The sequence below is a fragment of the Oncorhynchus clarkii genome, unplaced genomic scaffold (genome assembly GCF_045791955.1).
Source record: "Oncorhynchus clarkii lewisi isolate Uvic-CL-2024 unplaced genomic scaffold, UVic_Ocla_1.0 unplaced_contig_3925_pilon_pilon, whole genome shotgun sequence".
NCBI lineage: Eukaryota > Metazoa > Chordata > Actinopteri > Salmoniformes > Salmonidae > Oncorhynchus > Oncorhynchus clarkii.
This window is the reverse complement of record NW_027259004.1, coordinates 14,947-34,184: the sequence shown is the minus strand read 5'-3', so window position 1 is coordinate 34,184 and position 19,238 is coordinate 14,947. Positions and strand designations below refer to the sequence as shown.

The 19,238-nt window shown below is 39.6% G+C and overlaps 1 protein-coding gene across 3 annotated transcripts in view; it reads right to left on the bottom strand.

Moving 5' to 3' along the window:
* The window catches only part of LOC139399411 (brefeldin A-inhibited guanine nucleotide-exchange protein 1-like), a 36,228-nt gene that overhangs the window by 3,642 nt on the left and 13,348 nt on the right, over positions 1-19,238 (bottom strand). For all 3 annotated transcript variants that reach the window (XM_071144818.1, XM_071144819.1, XM_071144820.1), the window contains exons 9-13: positions 11,580-11,781; positions 3,467-3,578; positions 2,333-2,538; positions 1,983-2,067; positions 401-566 (exon numbers count right to left, since the gene is read on the bottom strand). In XM_071144818.1, the coding sequence (XP_071000919.1) occupies positions 401-566; positions 1,983-2,067; positions 2,333-2,538; positions 3,467-3,578; positions 11,580-11,781 (771 nt within the window). The remainder of the gene's footprint in view (positions 1-400; positions 567-1,982; positions 2,068-2,332; positions 2,539-3,466; positions 3,579-11,579; positions 11,782-19,238) is intronic.

Sequence of the window (19,238 nt, the reverse complement as noted above, 5' to 3'; positions counted from 1 at the left end):
CCGTGGTATACGGTCTGATATACCACAGCTTTCAGCCAATCAGCATTCAGGGTTCGAACCCCCCAGTTTATAACTGAAAATAATCCACTCATAAACTTTCCCATTGTACAACAGAGACTATCTCAAACGTTTTCCACAGATCAGTAATACAATCTAATCAAACTATATCTTAATCCCCTTTATATCTCTTTGATTGTTATGACAATTCTATGATCTCCACAAAGATATCAGATGGCTCTCGTCGGGTACATCTAAAGCTGATTACTTGAGAAAGATCCATTACGCCGCAAAATAGGCATTTCACATCTTGACGTCTGAACAAAATCATATTTGACACGCTCAATTTCAGTCTGTAATGACACAGTTGTGCTGGCAGACACAGAGGAACAGAGATACGCACTGTGCTTGTTGGATTTCAGAGTAATTTCCTTGGTCTCCTTCATAGCGATCTTCTTCCCTGCGATCTCGTCGTAGATGGCAGACAGATATTCCTCCGGTAGATCCTTGCTGTCGTTGATCCCTCTGTTCATCTTGATGTATTGCTCTTTAGTCATCTTGTTCTTCACCTTTGAAAAGTAAAATATGAGATGTATTACCATAACCATACCCTGTCTGTCTGCCAGCCTGTCTGTCTCTCTGCGCCGGCCTATTTGTCTGTTTATCTGTCTGCCTGCCTGTATCTCTGCCTGCCTGTCTGTCTGTCTATTTTCCTGTATGTCTGCCTGTCTGTCTGCCTATTTGCCTGTCTGTCTGCCTGCATGTCTGTCCGTCTCTCTCCGCCGGCCTATTTGTCTGCCTGTCTGAATGCCTATTTGCCTGTCTGTCTGCCTGCATGTCTGTCTGTCTATTTTCCTGTATGTCTGCCTGTCTGAATGCCTATTTGCCTGTCTGTCTGCCTGCATGTCTGTCCGTCTCTCTCCGCCAGCCTATTTGTCTGCCTGTCTGAATGCCTATTTGCCTGTCTGTCTGCCTGCATGTCTGTCCGTCTCTCTCCGCCGGCCTATTTGTCTGCCTGTCTGAATGCCTATTTGCCTGTCTGTCTGCCTGCATGTCTGTCCGTCTCTCTCCGCCGGCCTATTTGTCTGCCTGTCTGAATGCGTATTTGCCTGTCTGTCTGCCTGCATGTCTGTCCGTCTCTCTCCGCCAGCCTATTTGTCTGCCTGTCTGAATGCCTATTTGCCTGTCTGTCTGCCTGCATGTCTGTCCGTCTCTCTCCGCCGGCCTATTTGTCTGCCTGTCTGAATGCGTGTCTGTCCGTCTCTCTCCGCCAGCCTATTTGCCTGTCTGTCTGCCTGCATGTCTGTCCGTCTCTCTCCGCCAGCCTATTTGTCTGCCTGTCTGAATGCCTATTTGCCTGTCTGTCTGCCTGCATGTCTGTCCGTCTCTCTCCGCCAGCCTATTTGTCTGCCTGTCTGAATGCGTATTTGCCTGTCTGTCTGCCTGCATGTCTGTCCGTCTCTCTCCGCCAGCCTATTTGTCTGCCTGTCTGAATGCCTATTTGCCTGTCTGTCTGCCTGCATGTCTGTCCGTCTCTCTCCGCCAGCCTATTTGTCTGCCTGTCTGAATGCGTATTTGCCTGTCTGTCTGCCTGCATGTCTGTCCGTCTCTCTCCGCCAGCCTATTTGTCTGCCTGTCTGAATGCCTATTTGCCTGTCTGTCTGCCTGCATGTCTGTCCGTCTCTCTCCGCCAGCCTATTTGTCTGCCTGTCTGAATGCGTATTTGCCTGTCTGTCTGCCTGCATGTCTGTCCGTCTCTCTCCGCCAGCCTATTTGTCTGCCTGTCTGAATGCCTATTTGCCTGTCTGTCTGCCTGCATGTCTGTCCGTCTCTCTCCGCCAGCCTATTTGTCTGTTTATCTGTCTGCAACAGCTAGCATTGCTTTCCCTGTGTGTCTGCCATGGATAAATGTCTGCTAAACGCAGCTGAGGTGATTGTTTCTGTCAGTTCATCTTCCCAGAAACTGTCTCCGGCTGCGGTCTTACCTGCGGACTATGAAGGTCTGTTGTCAACATAATGATTGAGTAGGCAAGGACGTACGCAGTGTCTGCACTCGCAAACTCAGTTTGCCTGAAGAGAGGAGAGAGAGAGGAGAGAGAGAGGAGAGAGGAAGGAGAGAAAGAGAGAAAAGAGGATAAACATAGAGCTGAATAAAGAATTGATGCATTTGTGCGAGACAACACAGATATTTAGTGAATGCACTGACTTGATAATAGAGAGCAATCTGACTCCTGGCAGTCAATGTCCTTGAATGTGCTTGACATCACAAATGAAGTCTTCTTCTAAGTCTACAAATCCACAATACCAAGACTAGTACACTCCACTCCACACTCACCCCTGGTTGCATTCTAGGTATCTCGCAGCAAATTTCTCCATGAGCCTGTCGATCTTCTGAGCCTCTCCCGGGAGACGGAAGCCCTCGAGGAACGTTCTGAGAGCGTAGACAAAGTCCTTGCCTTGGAAGTCCATCTGGTCCACGTAGGCATACATGACCTCTTTATTGAAGCGATCATTGTCCCCCAGGAACTCACCCACCTGAGTCTGAGAGGTAGGATGTGAGAGAGAGCGAGAGAGAGACAGAGACAGAGACCGAGAGAGAGACCGAGAGAGAGAGCGAGAGACAGAGACAGAGACAGAGAAAGAGAGAGAGCAAGACAGAGACAGAGACAGAGAGAGAGAGAGCGAGACAGAGACAGAGACAGAGAGAGCGAGGGGACAGAGAAAGAAGAGGTCGATGCAATGACATTGAGTTCAATCAATAGATATTGAGTGTTATAGAAAAACAGCTTACTCGCTTGACTCTTTAATGCATGTGCTACACATTGGAAGCCAATTAACACATATTGTCCAAACAAGCATCTCCTTTCCCTCAGAGGCACAGCCAAGAGGAAAGGACTATGTTCTCTCCCAGTGCTGTCAGACTAGTCTCTCTGTCTAGCTGTTTGAGGGCCTCTTGTTCCAAAGCAGATGTTATGAACACACTTTAGTGCCGATTATCACCGAACCGAACCCCCCCGAGGCCAGCCAATCAACCGGGAGAGTGCTTCACTCGTTAAAATATAAATTGATGTGCGCTCGGTGGAGGAAGTAGGAATCCTCTTGGAGTGGGATGATAATGCTGGCAGTTCAGCATTAGGAGCTAAGAGCCTTGGTGTTTCTATGGGATGGATGTGTTCTGCTCTGGGCCTGCAGCTGTGTGGAGGCCGGATGAGAGAGAGAACTGTGTAAACCTAGAGTTTAATGAGCTAGAATGGGTATTCGAGTATTTACCAACCAGATCCCCTATTAGCTGTTACATTCGCAACAACCACTCTACACTACTAAATCACAATGGACAGGTTAAAAGGTCAAAGGTTCAGAGAGCACAGAGCTGAATGAGGTAGAGTGGGTTTATTTGGATCCACACAAGTCAAATGAAATGCAGATAACTGAAGTAGATTGGTTAAACAGATTTAAAAAGGTTCTTTACAGAGTCCAGCCTCTCCTCCTGGTGCAGGAACTGAGCGAGGTCCTCCGGGGTGGTTCCCAGCATACCTTGCTCCTGGAGGTACTGGACACCCCTCTTTGGTTTCTTGTTGAACCTGACCACGGAGCAGAGAACAGAGACAGTGCTACATTATGCTTACTACAGTATGCTTACTACAGTATGCTTACTAAGTTGGAGAAGGAAGTTGCCTTCCAGAGCCATAGTCTATCATTTATATGTTGTCCTAATTACATAAACTAACTCATTCATAATTGGCAAATTAATAAATGGCATTAATTGATAAATTAAGTGCCAGGGAGAAATTAAACCTAGGACAACAAACAGGACAACTTCCCTCACTAGAAGGACTGGAGTTGTGCACCCCTGGGTGTGAATATATTCAGCTGTCTATACAGGATAAGATTAATATATTCAGCTGTCTATACAGGATAAGATGAATATATTCAGCTGTCTATACATGATAAGATTAATATATTCAGCTGTCTATACAGGATAAGATGAATATATTCAGCTGTCTATACAGGATAAGATTAATATATTCAGCTGTCTATACAGGATAAGATTAATATATTCAGCTGTCTATACAGGATAAGATTAATATATTCAGCTGTCTATACAGGATAAGATGAATATATTCAGCTGTCTATACAGGATAAGATTAATATATTCAGCTGTCTATACATGATAAGATTAATATATTCAGCTGTCTATACAGGATAAGATTAATATATTCAGCTGTCTATACAGGATAAGATTAATATATTCAGCTGTCTATACAGGATAAGATGAATATATTCAGCTGTCTATACAGGATAAGATGAATATATTCAGCTGTCTATACAGGATAAGATTAATATATTCAGCTGTCTATACAGGATAAGGTGAATATATTCAGCTGTCTATACAGGATAAGATGAATATATTCAGCTGTCTATACAGGATAAGATTAATATATTCAGCTGTCTATACAGGATAAGATTAATATATTCAGCTGTCTATACATGATAAGATTAATATATTCAGCTGTCTATACAGGATAAGATTAATATATTCAGCTGTCTATACATGATAAGATTAATATATTCAGCTGTCTATACAGGATAAGATTAATATATTCAGCTGTCTATACAGGATAAGATTAATATATTCAGCTGTCTATACAGGATAAGATTAATATATTCAGCTGTCTATACAGGATAAGATTAATATATTCAGCTGTCTATACATGATAAGATTAATATATTCAGCTGTCTATACAGGATAAGATTAATATATTCAGCTGTCTATACATGATAAGATGAATATATTCAGCTGTCTATACAGGATAAGATGAATATATTCAGCTGTCTATACAGGATAAGATTAATATATTCAGCTGTCTATACAGGATAAGATTAATATATTCAGCTGTCTATACAGGATAAGATGAATATATTCAGCTGTCTATACAGGATAAGATTAATATATTCAGCTGTCTATACATGATAAGGTGAATATATTCAGCTGTCTATACAGGATAAGATTAATATATTCAGCTGTCTATACAGGATAAGATTAATATATTCAGCTGTCTATACAGGATAAGATGAATATATTCAGCTGTCTATACAGGATAAGATTAATATATTCAGCTGTCTATACAGGATAAGATGAATATATTCAGCTGTCTATACAGGATAAGATTAATATATTCAGCTGTCTATACAGGATAAGATTAATATATTCAGCTGTCTATACAGGATAAGGTGAATATATTCAGCTGTCTATACAGGATAAGATTAATATATTCAGCTGTCTATACAGGATAAGATTAATATATTCAGCTGTCTATACATGATAAGGTGAATATATTCAGCTGTCTATACAGGATAAGATTAATATATTCAGCTGTCTATACAGGATAAGATTAATATATTTAGCTGTCTATACAGGATAAGGTGAATATATTCAGCTGTCTATACAGGATAAGGTGAATATATTCAGCTGTCTATACAGGATAAGGTGAATATATTCAGCTGTCTATACAGGATAAGATTAATATATTTAGCTGTCTATACAGGATAAGGTGAATATATTCAGCTGTCTATACAGGATAAGATTAATATATTCAGCTGTCTATACAGGATAAGATTAATATATTTAGCTGTCTATACAGGATAAGGTGAATATATTCAGCTGTCTATACAGGATAAGGTGAATATATTCAGCTGTCTATACAGGATAAGGTGAATATATTCAGCTGTCTATACAGGATAAGATTAATATATTTAGCTGTCTATACAGGATAAGGTGAATATATTCAGCTGTCTATACAGGATAAGATTAATATATTCAGCTGTCTATACAGGATAAGGTGAATATATTCAGCTGTCTATACAGGATAAGGTGAATATATTCAGCTGTCTATACAGGATAAGGTGAATATATTCAGCTGTCTATACAGGATAAGGTGAATATATTCAGCTGTCTATACAGGATAAGGTGAATATATTTAGCTGTCTATACAGGATAAGGTGAATATATTCAGCTGTCTATACAGGATAAGGTGAATATATTCAGCTGTCTATACAGGATAAGGTGAATATATTCAGCTGTCTATACAGGATAAGGTGAATATATTCAGCTGTCTATACAGGATAAGGTGAATATATTCAGCTGTCTATACAGGATAAGGTGAATATATTCAGCTGTCTATACAGGATAAGGTGAATATATTCAGCTGTCTATACAGGATAAGATTAATATATTCAGCTGTCTATACAGGATAAGATTAATATATTCAGCTGTCTATACAGGATAAGATTAATATATTCAGCTGTCTATACAGGATAAGATTAATATATTCAGCTGTCTATACATGATAAGATGAATATATTCAGCTGTCTATACAGGATAAGATGAATATATTCAGCTGTCTATACAGGATAAGATTAATATATTCAGCTGTCTATACAGGATAAGATGAATATATTCAGCTGTCTATACAGGATAAGATGAATATATTCAGCTGTCTATACAGGATAAGATTAATATATTCAGCTGTCTATACATGATAAGGTGAATATATTCAGCTGTCTATACAGGATAAGATTAATATATTCAGCTGTCTATACAGGATAAGATTAATATATTCAGCTGTCTATACAGGATAAGGTGAATATATTCAGCTGTCTATACAGGATAAGATTAATATATTTAGCTGTCTATACAGGATAAGGTGAATATATTCAGCTGTCTATACAGGATAAGATTAATATATTCAGCTGTCTATACAGGATAAGGTGAATATATTCAGCTGTCTATACAGGATAAGATGAATATATTCAGCTGTCTATACAGGATAAGATGAATATATTCAGCTGTCTATACAGGATAAGATTAATATATTCAGCTGTCTATACAGGATAAGGTGAATATATTCAGCTGTCTATACAGGATAAGATGAATATATTCAGCTGTCTATACAGGATAAGATTAATATATTCAGCTGTCTATACAGGATAAGATGAATATATTCAGCTGTCTATACAGGATAAGATGAATATATTCAGCTGTCTATACAGGATAAGATTAATATATTCAGCTGTCTATACATGATAAGGTGAATATATTCAGCTGTCTATACAGGATAAGATTAATATATTCAGCTGTCTATACAGGATAAGATTAATATATTCAGCTGTCTATACAGGATAAGATGAATATATTCAGCTGTCTATACAGGATAAGATTAATATATTCAGCTGTCTATACAGGATAAGATTAATATATTCAGCTGTCTATACAGGATAAGATTAATATATTCAGCTGTCTATACAGGATAAGATTAATATATTCAGCTGTCTATACAGGATAAGATTAATATATTCAGCTGTCTATACAGGATAAGATTAATATATTCAGCTGTCTATACAGGATAAGATTAATATATTCAGCTGTCTATACAGGATAAGATTAATATATTCAGCTGTCTATACAGGATAAGGTGAATATATTCAGCTGTCTATACAGGATAAGGTGAATATATTCAGCTGTCTATACAGGATAAGGTGAATATATTCAGCTGTCTATACAGGATAAGATTAATATATTTAGCTGTCTATACAGGATAAGGTGAATATATTCAGCTGTCTATACAGGATAAGATTAATATATTCAGCTGTCTATACAGGATAAGGTGAATATATTCAGCTGTCTATACAGGATAAGGTGAATATATTCAGCTGTCTATACAGGATAAGGTGAATATATTCAGCTGTCTATACAGGATAAGGTGAATATATTCAGCTGTCTATACAGGATAAGGTGAATATATTTAGCTGTCTATACAGGATAAGGTGAATATATTCAGCTGTCTATACAGGATAAGGTGAATATATTCAGCTGTCTATACAGGATAAGGTGAATATATTCAGCTGTCTATACAGGATAAGGTGAATATATTCAGCTGTCTATACAGGATAAGGTGAATATATTCAGCTGTCTATACAGGATAAGGTGAATATATTCAGCTGTCTATACAGGATAAGATTAATATATTCAGCTGTCTATACAGGATAAGATTAATATATTCAGCTGTCTATACAGGATAAGATTAATATATTCAGCTGTCTATACAGGATAAGATTAATATATTCAGCTGTCTATACAGGATAAGATGAATATATTCAGCTGTCTATACAGGATAAGATGAATATATTCAGCTGTCTATACAGGATAAGATGAATATATTCAGCTGTCTATACAGGATAAGGTGAATATATTCAGCTGTCTGTACAGGATAAGATTCATATATTCAGCTGTCTATACAGGATAAGATTAATATATTTAGCTGTCTATACAGGATAAGGTGAATATATTCAGCTGTCTATACAGGATAAGATTAATATATTCAGCTGTCTATACAGGATAAGGTGAATATATTCAGCTGTCTATACAGGATAAGGTGAATATATTCAGCTGTCTATACAGGATAAGGTGAATATATTCAGCTGTCTATACAGGATAAGGTGAATATATTCAGCTGTCTATACAGGATAAGGTGAATATATTTAGCTGTCTATACAGGATAAGGTGAATATATTCAGCTGTCTATACAGGATAAGGTGAATATATTCAGCTGTCTATACAGGATAAGGTGAATATATTCAGCTGTCTATACAGGATAAGGTGAATATATTCAGCTGTCTATACAGGATAAGGTGAATATATTTAGCTGTCTATACAGGATAAGGTGAATATATTCAGCTGTCTATACAGGATAAGGTGAATATATTCAGCTGTCTATACAGGATAAGGTGAATATATTCAGCTGTCTATACAGGATAAGGTGAATATATTCAGCTGTCTATACAGGATAAGGTGAATATATTCAGCTGTCTATACAGGATAAGGTGAATATATTCAGCTGTCTATACAGGATAAGGTGAATATATTCAGCTGTCTATACAGGATAAGGTGAATATATTTAGCTGTCTATACAGGATAAGGTGAATATATTCAGCTGTCTATACAGGATAAGGTGAATATATTTAGCTGTCTATACAGGATAAGGTGAATATATTTAGCTGTCTATACAGGATAAGGTGAATATATTCAGCTGTCTATACAGGATAAGGTGAATATATTCAGCTGTCTATACAGGATAAGGTGAATATATTTAGCTGTCTATACAGGATAAGATGAATATATTCAGCTGTCTATACAGGATAAGATGAATATATTCAGCTGTCTATACAGGATAAGATGAATATATTCAGCTGTCTATACAGGATAAGATGAATATATTCAGCTGTCTATACAGGATAAGATTAATATATTTAGCTGTCTATACAGGATAAGGTGAATATATTCAGCTGTCTATACAGGATAAGATGAATATATTCAGCTGTCTATACAGGATAAGATTAATATATTCAGCTGTCTATACATGATAAGATTAATATATTCAGCTGTCTATACATGATAAGATTAATATATTCAGCTGTCTATACAGGATAAGGTGAATATATTCAGCTGTCTATACAGGATAAGATGAATATATTCAGCTGTCTATACAGGATAAGGTGAATATATTTAGCTGTCTATACAGGATAAGATGAATATATTCAGCTGTCTATACAGGATAAGATGAATATATTCAGCTGTCTATACAGGATAAGATGAATATATTCAGCTGTCTATACAGGATAAGATTAATATATTCAGCTGTCTATACAGGATAAGATTAATATATTCAGCTGTCTATACAGGATAAGATGAATATATTCAGCTGTCTATACAGGATAAGATGAATATATTCAGCTGTCTATACAGGATAAGATGAATATATTCAGCTGTCTATACAGGATAAGATTAATATATTCAGCTGTCTATACAGGATAAGGTGAATATATTCAGCTGTCTATACAGGATAAGATGAATATATTCAGCTGTCTATACAGGATAAGATGAATATATTCAGCTGTCTATACAGGATAAGATTAATATATTCAGCTGTCTATACAGGATAAGATGAATATATTCAGCTGTCTATACAGGATAAGATTAATATATTCAGCTGTCTATACAGGATAAGATTAATATATTCAGCTGTCTATACAGGATAAGATTAATATATTCAGCTGTCTATACAGGATAAGATGAATATATTCAGCTGTCTATACAGGATAAGATGAATATATTCAGCTGTCTATACAGGATAAGATGAATATATTCAGCTGTCTATACAGGATAAGATTAATATATTCAGCTGTCTATACAGGATAAGATTAATATATTCAGCTGTCTATACAGGATAAGGTGAATATATTCAGCTGTCTATACAGGATAAGGTGAATATATTCAGCTGTCTATACAGGATAAGGTGAATATATTCAGCTGTCTATACAGGATAAGGTGAATATATTCAGCTGTCTATACAGGATAAGGTGAATATATTCAGCTGTCTATACAGGATAAGGTGAATATATTCAGCTGTCTATACAGGATAAGATTAATATATTCAGCTGTCTATACAGGATAAGATTAATATATTCAGCTGTCTGTACAGGATAAGATTAATATATTTAGCTGTCTATACAGGATAAGATTAATATATTCAGCTGTCTATACATGATAAGATGAATATATTCAGCTGTCTATACAGGATAAGGTGAATATATTCAGCTGTCTATACAGGATAAGATTAATATATTCAGCTGTCTATACAGGATAAGATGAATATATTCAGCTGTCTATACAGGATAAGATTAATATATTCAGCTGTCTATACAGGATAAGATGAATATATTCAGCTGTCTATACAGGATAAGATTAATATATTCAGCTGTCTATACAGGATAAGATGAATATATTCAGCTGTCTATACAGGATAAGATTAATATATTCAGCTGTCTATACAGGATAAGATGAATATATTCAGCTGTCTATACAGGATAAGATTAATATATTCAGCTGTCTATACAGGATAAGATTAATATATTCAGCTGTCTGTACAGGATAAGATTCATATATTTAGCTGTCTATACAGGATAAGATGAATATATTCAGCTGTCTATACAGGATAAGATTAATATATTCAGCTGTCTATACATGATAAGATTAATATATTCAGCTGTCTATACAGGATAAGATTAATATATTCAGCTGTCTATACAGGATAAGATGAATATATTCAGCTGTCTATACAGGATAAGATTAATATATTCAGCTGTCTATACAGGATAAGATGAATATATTCAGCTGTCTATACAGGATAAGATGAATATATTCAGCTGTCTATACAGGATAAGATTAATATATTCAGCTGTCTATACATGATAAGATTAATATATTCAGCTGTCTATACAGGATAAGATTAATATATTCAGCTGTCTATACAGGATAAGATTAATATATTCAGCTGTCTATACATGATAAGATTAATATATTCAGCTGTCTATACAGGATAAGATTAATATATTCAGCTGTCTATACAGGATAAGATTAATATATTCAGCTGTCTATACAGGATAAGATTAATATATTCAGCTGTCTATACAGGATAAGATGAATATATTCAGGTATACAGTATAGCAGCACTAGTCTGGCTTACAGGTCGATGCCCTGCTCGATGATCTCCTTCTGTTGTTTGAGAACCTCAAACTGCTCTGGGTTGTCTGTCCCTGACATCTGTGTACTGTAGCTCCCGATGCCCGACGAGGCTGTGGAGTCCAGGGAGTTGATGCTTCCGTAGCGGTTGATGGTCTCTGGGGCCTTCGTCTCATTGGTCTCCTGCTCCGAGGGCTTCTCCTGACCTGGGGAGGGAGAAGAACATTGAACAATCAATGGTCTGAGAGAGATGAGTAAAAACCGTAGTTGGTGTTAGGACCCCAACGCAATCAGCAATCCAGCACAGCCAAATAAGCCAACACTAAACATTTTCAATTGAAACATACAGTACCAGTCAACAGTTTGGATACACCTTCTCATTCAAGGGTTTTTCTTAATTTGTACTATTTTCTATATTGTAGAATAATAGTGAAGACATCAAAACTATGAAATAACACATACGGAATCATGAAGTAACCAAAAAAGTGAGATTCTTTAAAGTAGCCACCCTTTGCCTTGATGACAGCTTTGCACACTCTTGGCATTCTCTCAACCTGCTTCATGAGGAATGCTTTTCCAACTGTCTTGAAGGAGTTCCCACATATGCTGAGCACTTGTTGGCTGCTTTTCCTTCACTCTGCGGTCCAACTCTTCCCAAACCATCTCAATTGGGTTGAGGTCGAGTGATTGTGGAGGCCAGGTCATCTGATGCAGCACTCCATCACTCTCCTTGGTCAAATAGCCCTTACACAGTCTGGAGGTGTGTTGGGTCATTGTCCTGTTGAAAAACAAATGATACTCCCACTAAGCGCAAACCAGATAGGATGGCATATTGCTGCAGAATGCTGTGGTAGCCATGCTGGTTAAGTGTGCCTTGAATTCCAAATAAATCACAGACAGTGTCATCAGCAAAGCACCCCCACACAATCACACCTCCTCCTCCATGCTTCACGGTGGGAACCACACATGCGGAGATCATCCGTTCACCTACTCTGCATCTCACAAAGACATGGCGGTTTGAACCAAAAATCTCCAATTTGTCCAATCAGACCAAAGGACAGATTTCCACCGGTCTAATGTCCATTGCTCATGTTTCTTGGCCCAAGCAAGTCTCTTCCTTATTGGTGTCCTTTAGTAGTGGTTTATTTGCAGCAATTCGACCATGAAGGCTTGATTCACACAGTCTCCTCTGAACAGTTAATGTTGAGATGTGTCTGTTACTTGAAGCATTTATTTGGGCTGCAATCTGAGGTGCAGTTAACTCTAATGAACTTATCCTCTGCAGCAGAGGTAACTCTGGGTCTTCCTTTCCTGTGGCGGTCCTCATGAGAGCCAGTTAACTCTAATGAACTTATCCTCTGCAGCAGAGGTAACTCTGGGTCTTCCTTTCCTGTGGCGGTCCTCATGAGAGCCAGTTAACTCTAATGAACTTATCCTCTGCAGCAGAGGTAACTCTGGGTCTTCCTTTCCTGTGGCGGTCCTCATGAGAGCCAGTTAACTCTAATGAACTTATCCTCTGCAGCAGAGGTAACTCTGGGTCTTCCTTTCCTGTGGCGGTCCTCATGAGAGCCAGTTAACTCTAATGAACTGATCCTCTGGAGCAGAGGTAACTCTAGGCATTCCTTTCCTGTGGCTGTCCTCATGAGAGCCAGTTAACTCTAATGAACTGATCCTCTGCAGCAGAGGTAACTCTAGGCATTCCTTTCCTGTGGCGGTCCTCATGAGAGCCAGTTAACTCTAATGAACTTATCCTCTGCAGCAGAGGTAACTCTGGGTCTTCCTTTCCTGTGGCGGTCCTCATGAGAGCCAGTTAACTCTAATGAACTGATCCTCTGCAGCAGAGGTAACTCTGGGTCTTCCTTTCCTGTGGCTGGCCTCATGAGAGCCAGTTAACTCTAATGAACTTATCCTCTGCAGCAGAGGTAACTCTGGGTCTTCCTTTCCTGTGGCGGTCCTCATGAGAGCCAGTTAACTCTAATGAACTGATCCTCTGCAGCAGAGGTAACTCTGGGTCTTCCTTTCCTGTGGCTGTCCTCATGAGAGCCAGTTAACTCTAATGAACTGATCCTCTGCAGCAGAGGTAACTCTAGGTCTTCCTTTCCTGTGGCGGTCCTCATGAGAGCCAGTTAACTCTAATGAACTGATCCTCTGCAGCAGAGGTAACTCTGGGTCTTCCTTTCCTGTGGCTGTCCTCGTGAGAGCCAGTTAACTCTAATGAACTGATCCTCTGCAGCAGAGGTAACTCTGGGTCTTCCTTTCCTGTGGCTGTCCTCATGAGAGCCAGTTAACTCTAATGAACTGATCCTCTGCAGCAGAGGTAACTCTGGGTCTTCCTTTCCTGTGGCTGTCCTCGTGAGAGCCAGTTAACTCTAATGAACTGATCCTCTGCAGCAGAGGTAACTCTGGGTCTTCCTTTCCTGTGGCTGTCCTCGTGAGAGCCAGTTAACTCTAATGAACTGATCCTCTGCAGCAGAGGTAACTCTGGGTCTTCCTTTCCTGTGGCGGTCCTCATGAGAGCCAGTTAACTCTAATGAACTGATCCTCTGCAGCAGAGGTAACTCTAGGTCTTCCTTTCCTGTGGCGGTCCTCATGAGAGCCAGTTAACTCTAATGAACTGATCCTCTGCAGCAGAGGTAACTCTGGGTCTTCCTTTCCTGTGGCTGTCCTCATGAGAGCCAGTTAACTCTAATGAACTGATCCTCTGCAGCAGAGGTAACTCTAGGTCTTCCTTTCCTGTGGCGGTCCTCATGAGAGCCAGTTAACTCTAATGAACTGATCCTCTGCAGCAGAGGTAACTCTGGGTCTTCCTTTCCAAAATTCTTGAAACGTTCCAGATTGACTGACTTTCATGTCTTACAGTAATGATGGACTGTCGTTTCTCTTTGCTTATTTGAGCTGTTCTTGCCATAATATGGACTTGGTCTTTTACCAAATAGGGCTATCTTCTGTCTTAAATATTATTCTACAATGTAGAAAATATTAAAAAGAAAGAAAAACCCTGGAATTAGTAGGTGTGTCCCAACTTTTGACTGGTACTGTTGTTTCATCAATCTTTTAGCCAGTAGGGGGGTTCAGCCTTGAGTTTCCAGATCCAGGTCTCTGGGGAGTTCAGCAATAGTGGGAGGGACACTGCACTGCTGAGAGAAAGACAACATGATGAACCAGAGGCTTTGTCTGGTGGTATATTGTCTGCACACGCACACACACACACACACGCACACACGCACACACGCACACACGCACACACACACACACACACACACACACACACACACACACACACACACACACACACACACACACACACACACACACACACACACACACACACACACACACACACACACACACGATCTTAATTTGAGCCAGTTTGCTTCAGCAGGAAAATGATTCTGCAGCAACAGGAAATGTGAATTATTATGTGGATTATAATGAATGTACATTTTTGTTTGGGGTTGATACATTTTTCACAAGGGAAAATCAAGTCTGAAAGTGGAAATTACAAACTTCAGAAGCCTTTTTAAACCTCAAATACACTACAAGTTTGACATTTCCTACAAGTTTGACATTTCCTGCAAAAGTGCGATCAAATGAAGATCGTACATCTGTGCACACGCACAACAGACAATAAAAAGGTCAGTTATCTAATAAACCAGGCAGGCTGCAGATGAAGCAGTTTACAGTATGTGTAACATGGAGGTAGTGTTGTGTAACATGGAGGTAGTGTTGTGTAACATGGAGGTAGTGTTGTGTAACATGGAGGTAGTGTTGTGTAGCATGGAGGTAGTGTTGTGTAGCATGGAGGTTGTAACATGGAGGTAGTGTTGTGTAACATGGAGGTAGTGTTGTGTAACATGGAGGTAGTGTTGTGTAGCATGGAGGTAGTGTTGTGTAGCATGGAGGTTGTAACATGGAGGTTGTGTTGTGTAACATGGAGGTAGTGTTGTGTAGCATGGAGGTTGTAACATGGAGGTAGTGTTGTGTAACATGGAGGTAGTGTTGTGTAACATGGAGGTAGTGTTGTGTAACATGGAGGTAGTGTTGTGTAACATGGAGGTAGTGTTGTGTAACATGGAGGTAGTGTTGTGTAGCATGGAGGTAGTGTTGTGTAGCATGGAGGTTGTAACATGGAGGTAGTGTTGTGTAACATGGAGGTAGTGTTGTGTAACATGGAGGTAGTGTTGTGTAGCATGGAGGTAGTGTTGTGTAGCATGGAGGTTGTAACATGGAGGTTGTGTTGTGTAACATGGAGGTAGTGTTGTGTAGCATGGAGGTTGTAACATGGAGGTAGTGTTGTGTAACATGGAGGTAGTGTTGTAACATGGAGGTAGTGTTGTGTAGCATGGAGGTTGTAACATAGAGGTAGTGTTGTGTAACATGGAGGTAGTGTTGTGTAGCATGGAGGTTGTAACATGGAGGTAGTGTTGTGTAACATGGAGGTAGTGTTGTAACATGGAGGTAGTGTTGTGTAGCATGGAGGTTGTAACATGGAGGTAGTGTTGTGTAACATGGAGGTAGTGTTGTGTAGCATGGAGGTTGTAACATGGAGGTAGTGTTGTGTAATATGGAGGTAGTGTTGTGTAACATGGAGGTAGTGTTGTAACATGGAGGTAGTGTTGTAATATGGAGGTAGTGTTGTGCAACATGGAGGTAGTGTTGTAACATGGAGGTAGTGTTGTGTAATATGGAGGAAGTGTTGTAACATGGAGGTAGTGTTGTGCAACATGGATGTAGTGTTGTGTAATATGGAGGTAGTGTTGTAACATGGAGGTAGTGTTGTGTAATATGGAGGTAGTGTTGTGTAACATGGAAGTAGTGCTGTGTAACATGGAGGTAGTGTTGTAATATGGAGGTAGTGTTGTGCAACATGGAGGTAGTGTTGTGTAACATGGAGGTAGTGTTGTGTAGCATGGAGGTAGTGTTGTGTAGCATGGAGGTTGTAACATGGAGGTAGTGTTGTGTAACATGGAGGTAGTGTTGTGTAACATGGAGGTAGTGTTGTGTAGCATGGAGGTAGTGTTGTGTAGCATGGAGGTTGTAACATGGAGGTTGTGTTGTGTAACATGGAGGTAGTGTTGTGTAGCATGGAGGTTGTAACATGGAGGTAGTGTTGTGTAACATGGAGGTAGTGTTGTAACATGGAGGTAGTGTTGTGTAGCATGGAGGTTGTAACATAGAGGTAGTGTTGTGTAACATGGAGGTAGTGTTGTGTAGCATGGAGGTTGTAACATGGAGGTAGTGTTGTGTAACATGGAGGTAGTGTTGTAACATGGAGGTAGTGTTGTGTAGCATGGAGGTTGTAACATGGAGGTAGTGTTGTGTAACATGGAGGTAGTGTTGTGTAGCATGGAGGTTGTAACATGGAGGTAGTGTTGTGTAATATGGAGGTAGTGTTGTGTAACATGGAGGTAGTGTTGTAACATGGAGGTAGTGTTGTAATATGGAGGTAGTGTTGTGCAACATGGAGGTAGTGTTGTAACATGGAGGTAGTGTTGTGTAATATGGAGGAAGTGTTGTAACATGGAGGTAGTGTTGTGCAACATGGATGTAGTGTTGTGTAATATGGAGGTAGTGTTGTAACATGGAGGTAGTGTTGTGTAATATGGAGGTAGTGTTGTGTAACATGGAAGTAGTGCTGTGTAACATGGAGGTAGTGTTGTAATATGGAGGTAGTGTTGTGCAACATGGAGGTAGTGTTGTGTAACATGGAGGTAGTGTTGTGTAACATGGAGGTAGTGCTGTGTAACATGGAGGTAGTGTTGTGTAACATGGAGGTAGTGTTGTGTAACATGGAGGTAGTGCTGTGTAACATGGAGGTAGTGCTGTGTAACATGGAGGTAGTGTTGTAACATGGAGGTAGTGTTGTGTAATATGGAGGTAGTGTTGTGCAACATGGAGGTAGTGTTGTAACATGGAGGTAGTGTTGTAACATGGAGGTAGTGTTGTGTAACATGGAGGTAGTGTTGTGTAACATGGAGGTAGTGTTGTGTAGCATGGAGGTAGTGTTGTGTAGCATGGAGGTTGTAACATGGAGGTAGTGTTGTGTAACATGGAGGTAGTGTTGTGTAACATGGAGGTAGTGTTGTGTAGCATGGAGGTAGTGTTGTGTAGCATGGAGGTTGTAACATGGAGGTTGTGTTGTGTAACATGGAGGTAGTGTTGTGTAGCATGGAGGTTGTAACATGGAGGTAGTGTTGTGTAACATGGAGGTAGTGTTGTAACATGGAGGTAGTGTTGTGTAGCATGGAGGTTGTAACATAGAGGTAGTGTTGTGTAACATGGAGGTAGTGTTGTGTAGCATGGAGGTTGTAACATGGAGGTAGTGTTGTGTAACATGGAGGTAGTGTTGTAACATGGAGGTAGTGTTGTGTAGCATGGAGGTTGTAACATGGAGGTAGTGTTGTGTAACATGGAGGTAGTGTTGTGTAGCATGGAGGTTGTAACATGGAGGTAGTGTTGTGTAATATGGAGGTAGTGTTGTGTAACATGGAGGTAGTGTTGTAACATGGAGGTAGTGTTGTAATATGGAGGTAGTGTTGTGCAACATGGAGGTAGTGTTGTAACATGGAGGTAGTGTTGTGTAATATGGAGGAAGTGTTGTAACATGGAGGTAGTGTTGTGCAACATGGATGTAGTGTTGTGTAATATGGAGGTAGTGTTGTAACATGGAGGTAGTGTTGTGTAATATGGAGGTAGTGTTGTGTAACATGGAAGTAGTGCTGTGTAACATGGAGGTAGTGTTGTAATATGGAGGTAGTGTTGTGCAACATGGAGGTAGTGTTGTGTAACATGGAGGTAGTGTTGTGTAACATGGAGGTAGTGCTGTGTAACATGGAGGTAGTGTTGTGTAACATGGAGGTAGTGTTGTGTAACATGGAGGTAGTGCTGTGTAACATGGAGGTAGTGCTGTGTAACATGGAGGTAGTGTTGTAACATGGAGGTAGTGTTGTGTAATATGGAGGTAGTGTTGTGCAACATGGAGGTAGTGTTGTAACATGGAGGTAGTGTTGTAACATGGAGGTAGTGTTGTGTAACATGGAGGTAGTGTTGTGTAACATGGAGGTAGTGTTGTGTAACATGGAGGTAGTGTTGTGTAACATGGAGGTAGTGTTGTAATATGGAGGTAGTGTTGTGCAACATGGAGGTAGTGTTGTAACATGGAGGTAGTGTTGTGTAACATGGAGGTAGTGTTGTAACATGGAGGTAGTGTTGTGTAACATGGAGGTAGTGTTGTGTAACATGGAGGTAGTGTTGTGTAATATGGAGGTAGTGTTGTAACATGGAGGTAGTGTTGTGTAACATGGAGGTAGTGTTGTGTAGCATGTAACATAGAGGTAGTGTTGTGTAACATGGAGGTAGTGTTGTAACATGGAGGTAGTGTTGTAACATGGAGGTAGTGTTGTGTAACATGGAGGTAGTGTTGTGTAACATGGAGGTAGTGTTGTAACATGGAGGTAGTGTTGTGTAACATGGAGGTAGTGTTGTGTAACATGGAGGTAGTGTTGTGTAACATGGAGGTAGTGTTGTGTAGCATGTAACATAGAGGTAGTGTTGTGTAACATGGAGGTAGTGTTGTAACATGGAGGTAGTGTTGTGTAACATGGAGGTAGTGTTGTGTAACATGGAGGTAGTGTTGTGTAACATGGAGGTAGTGTTGTGTAAC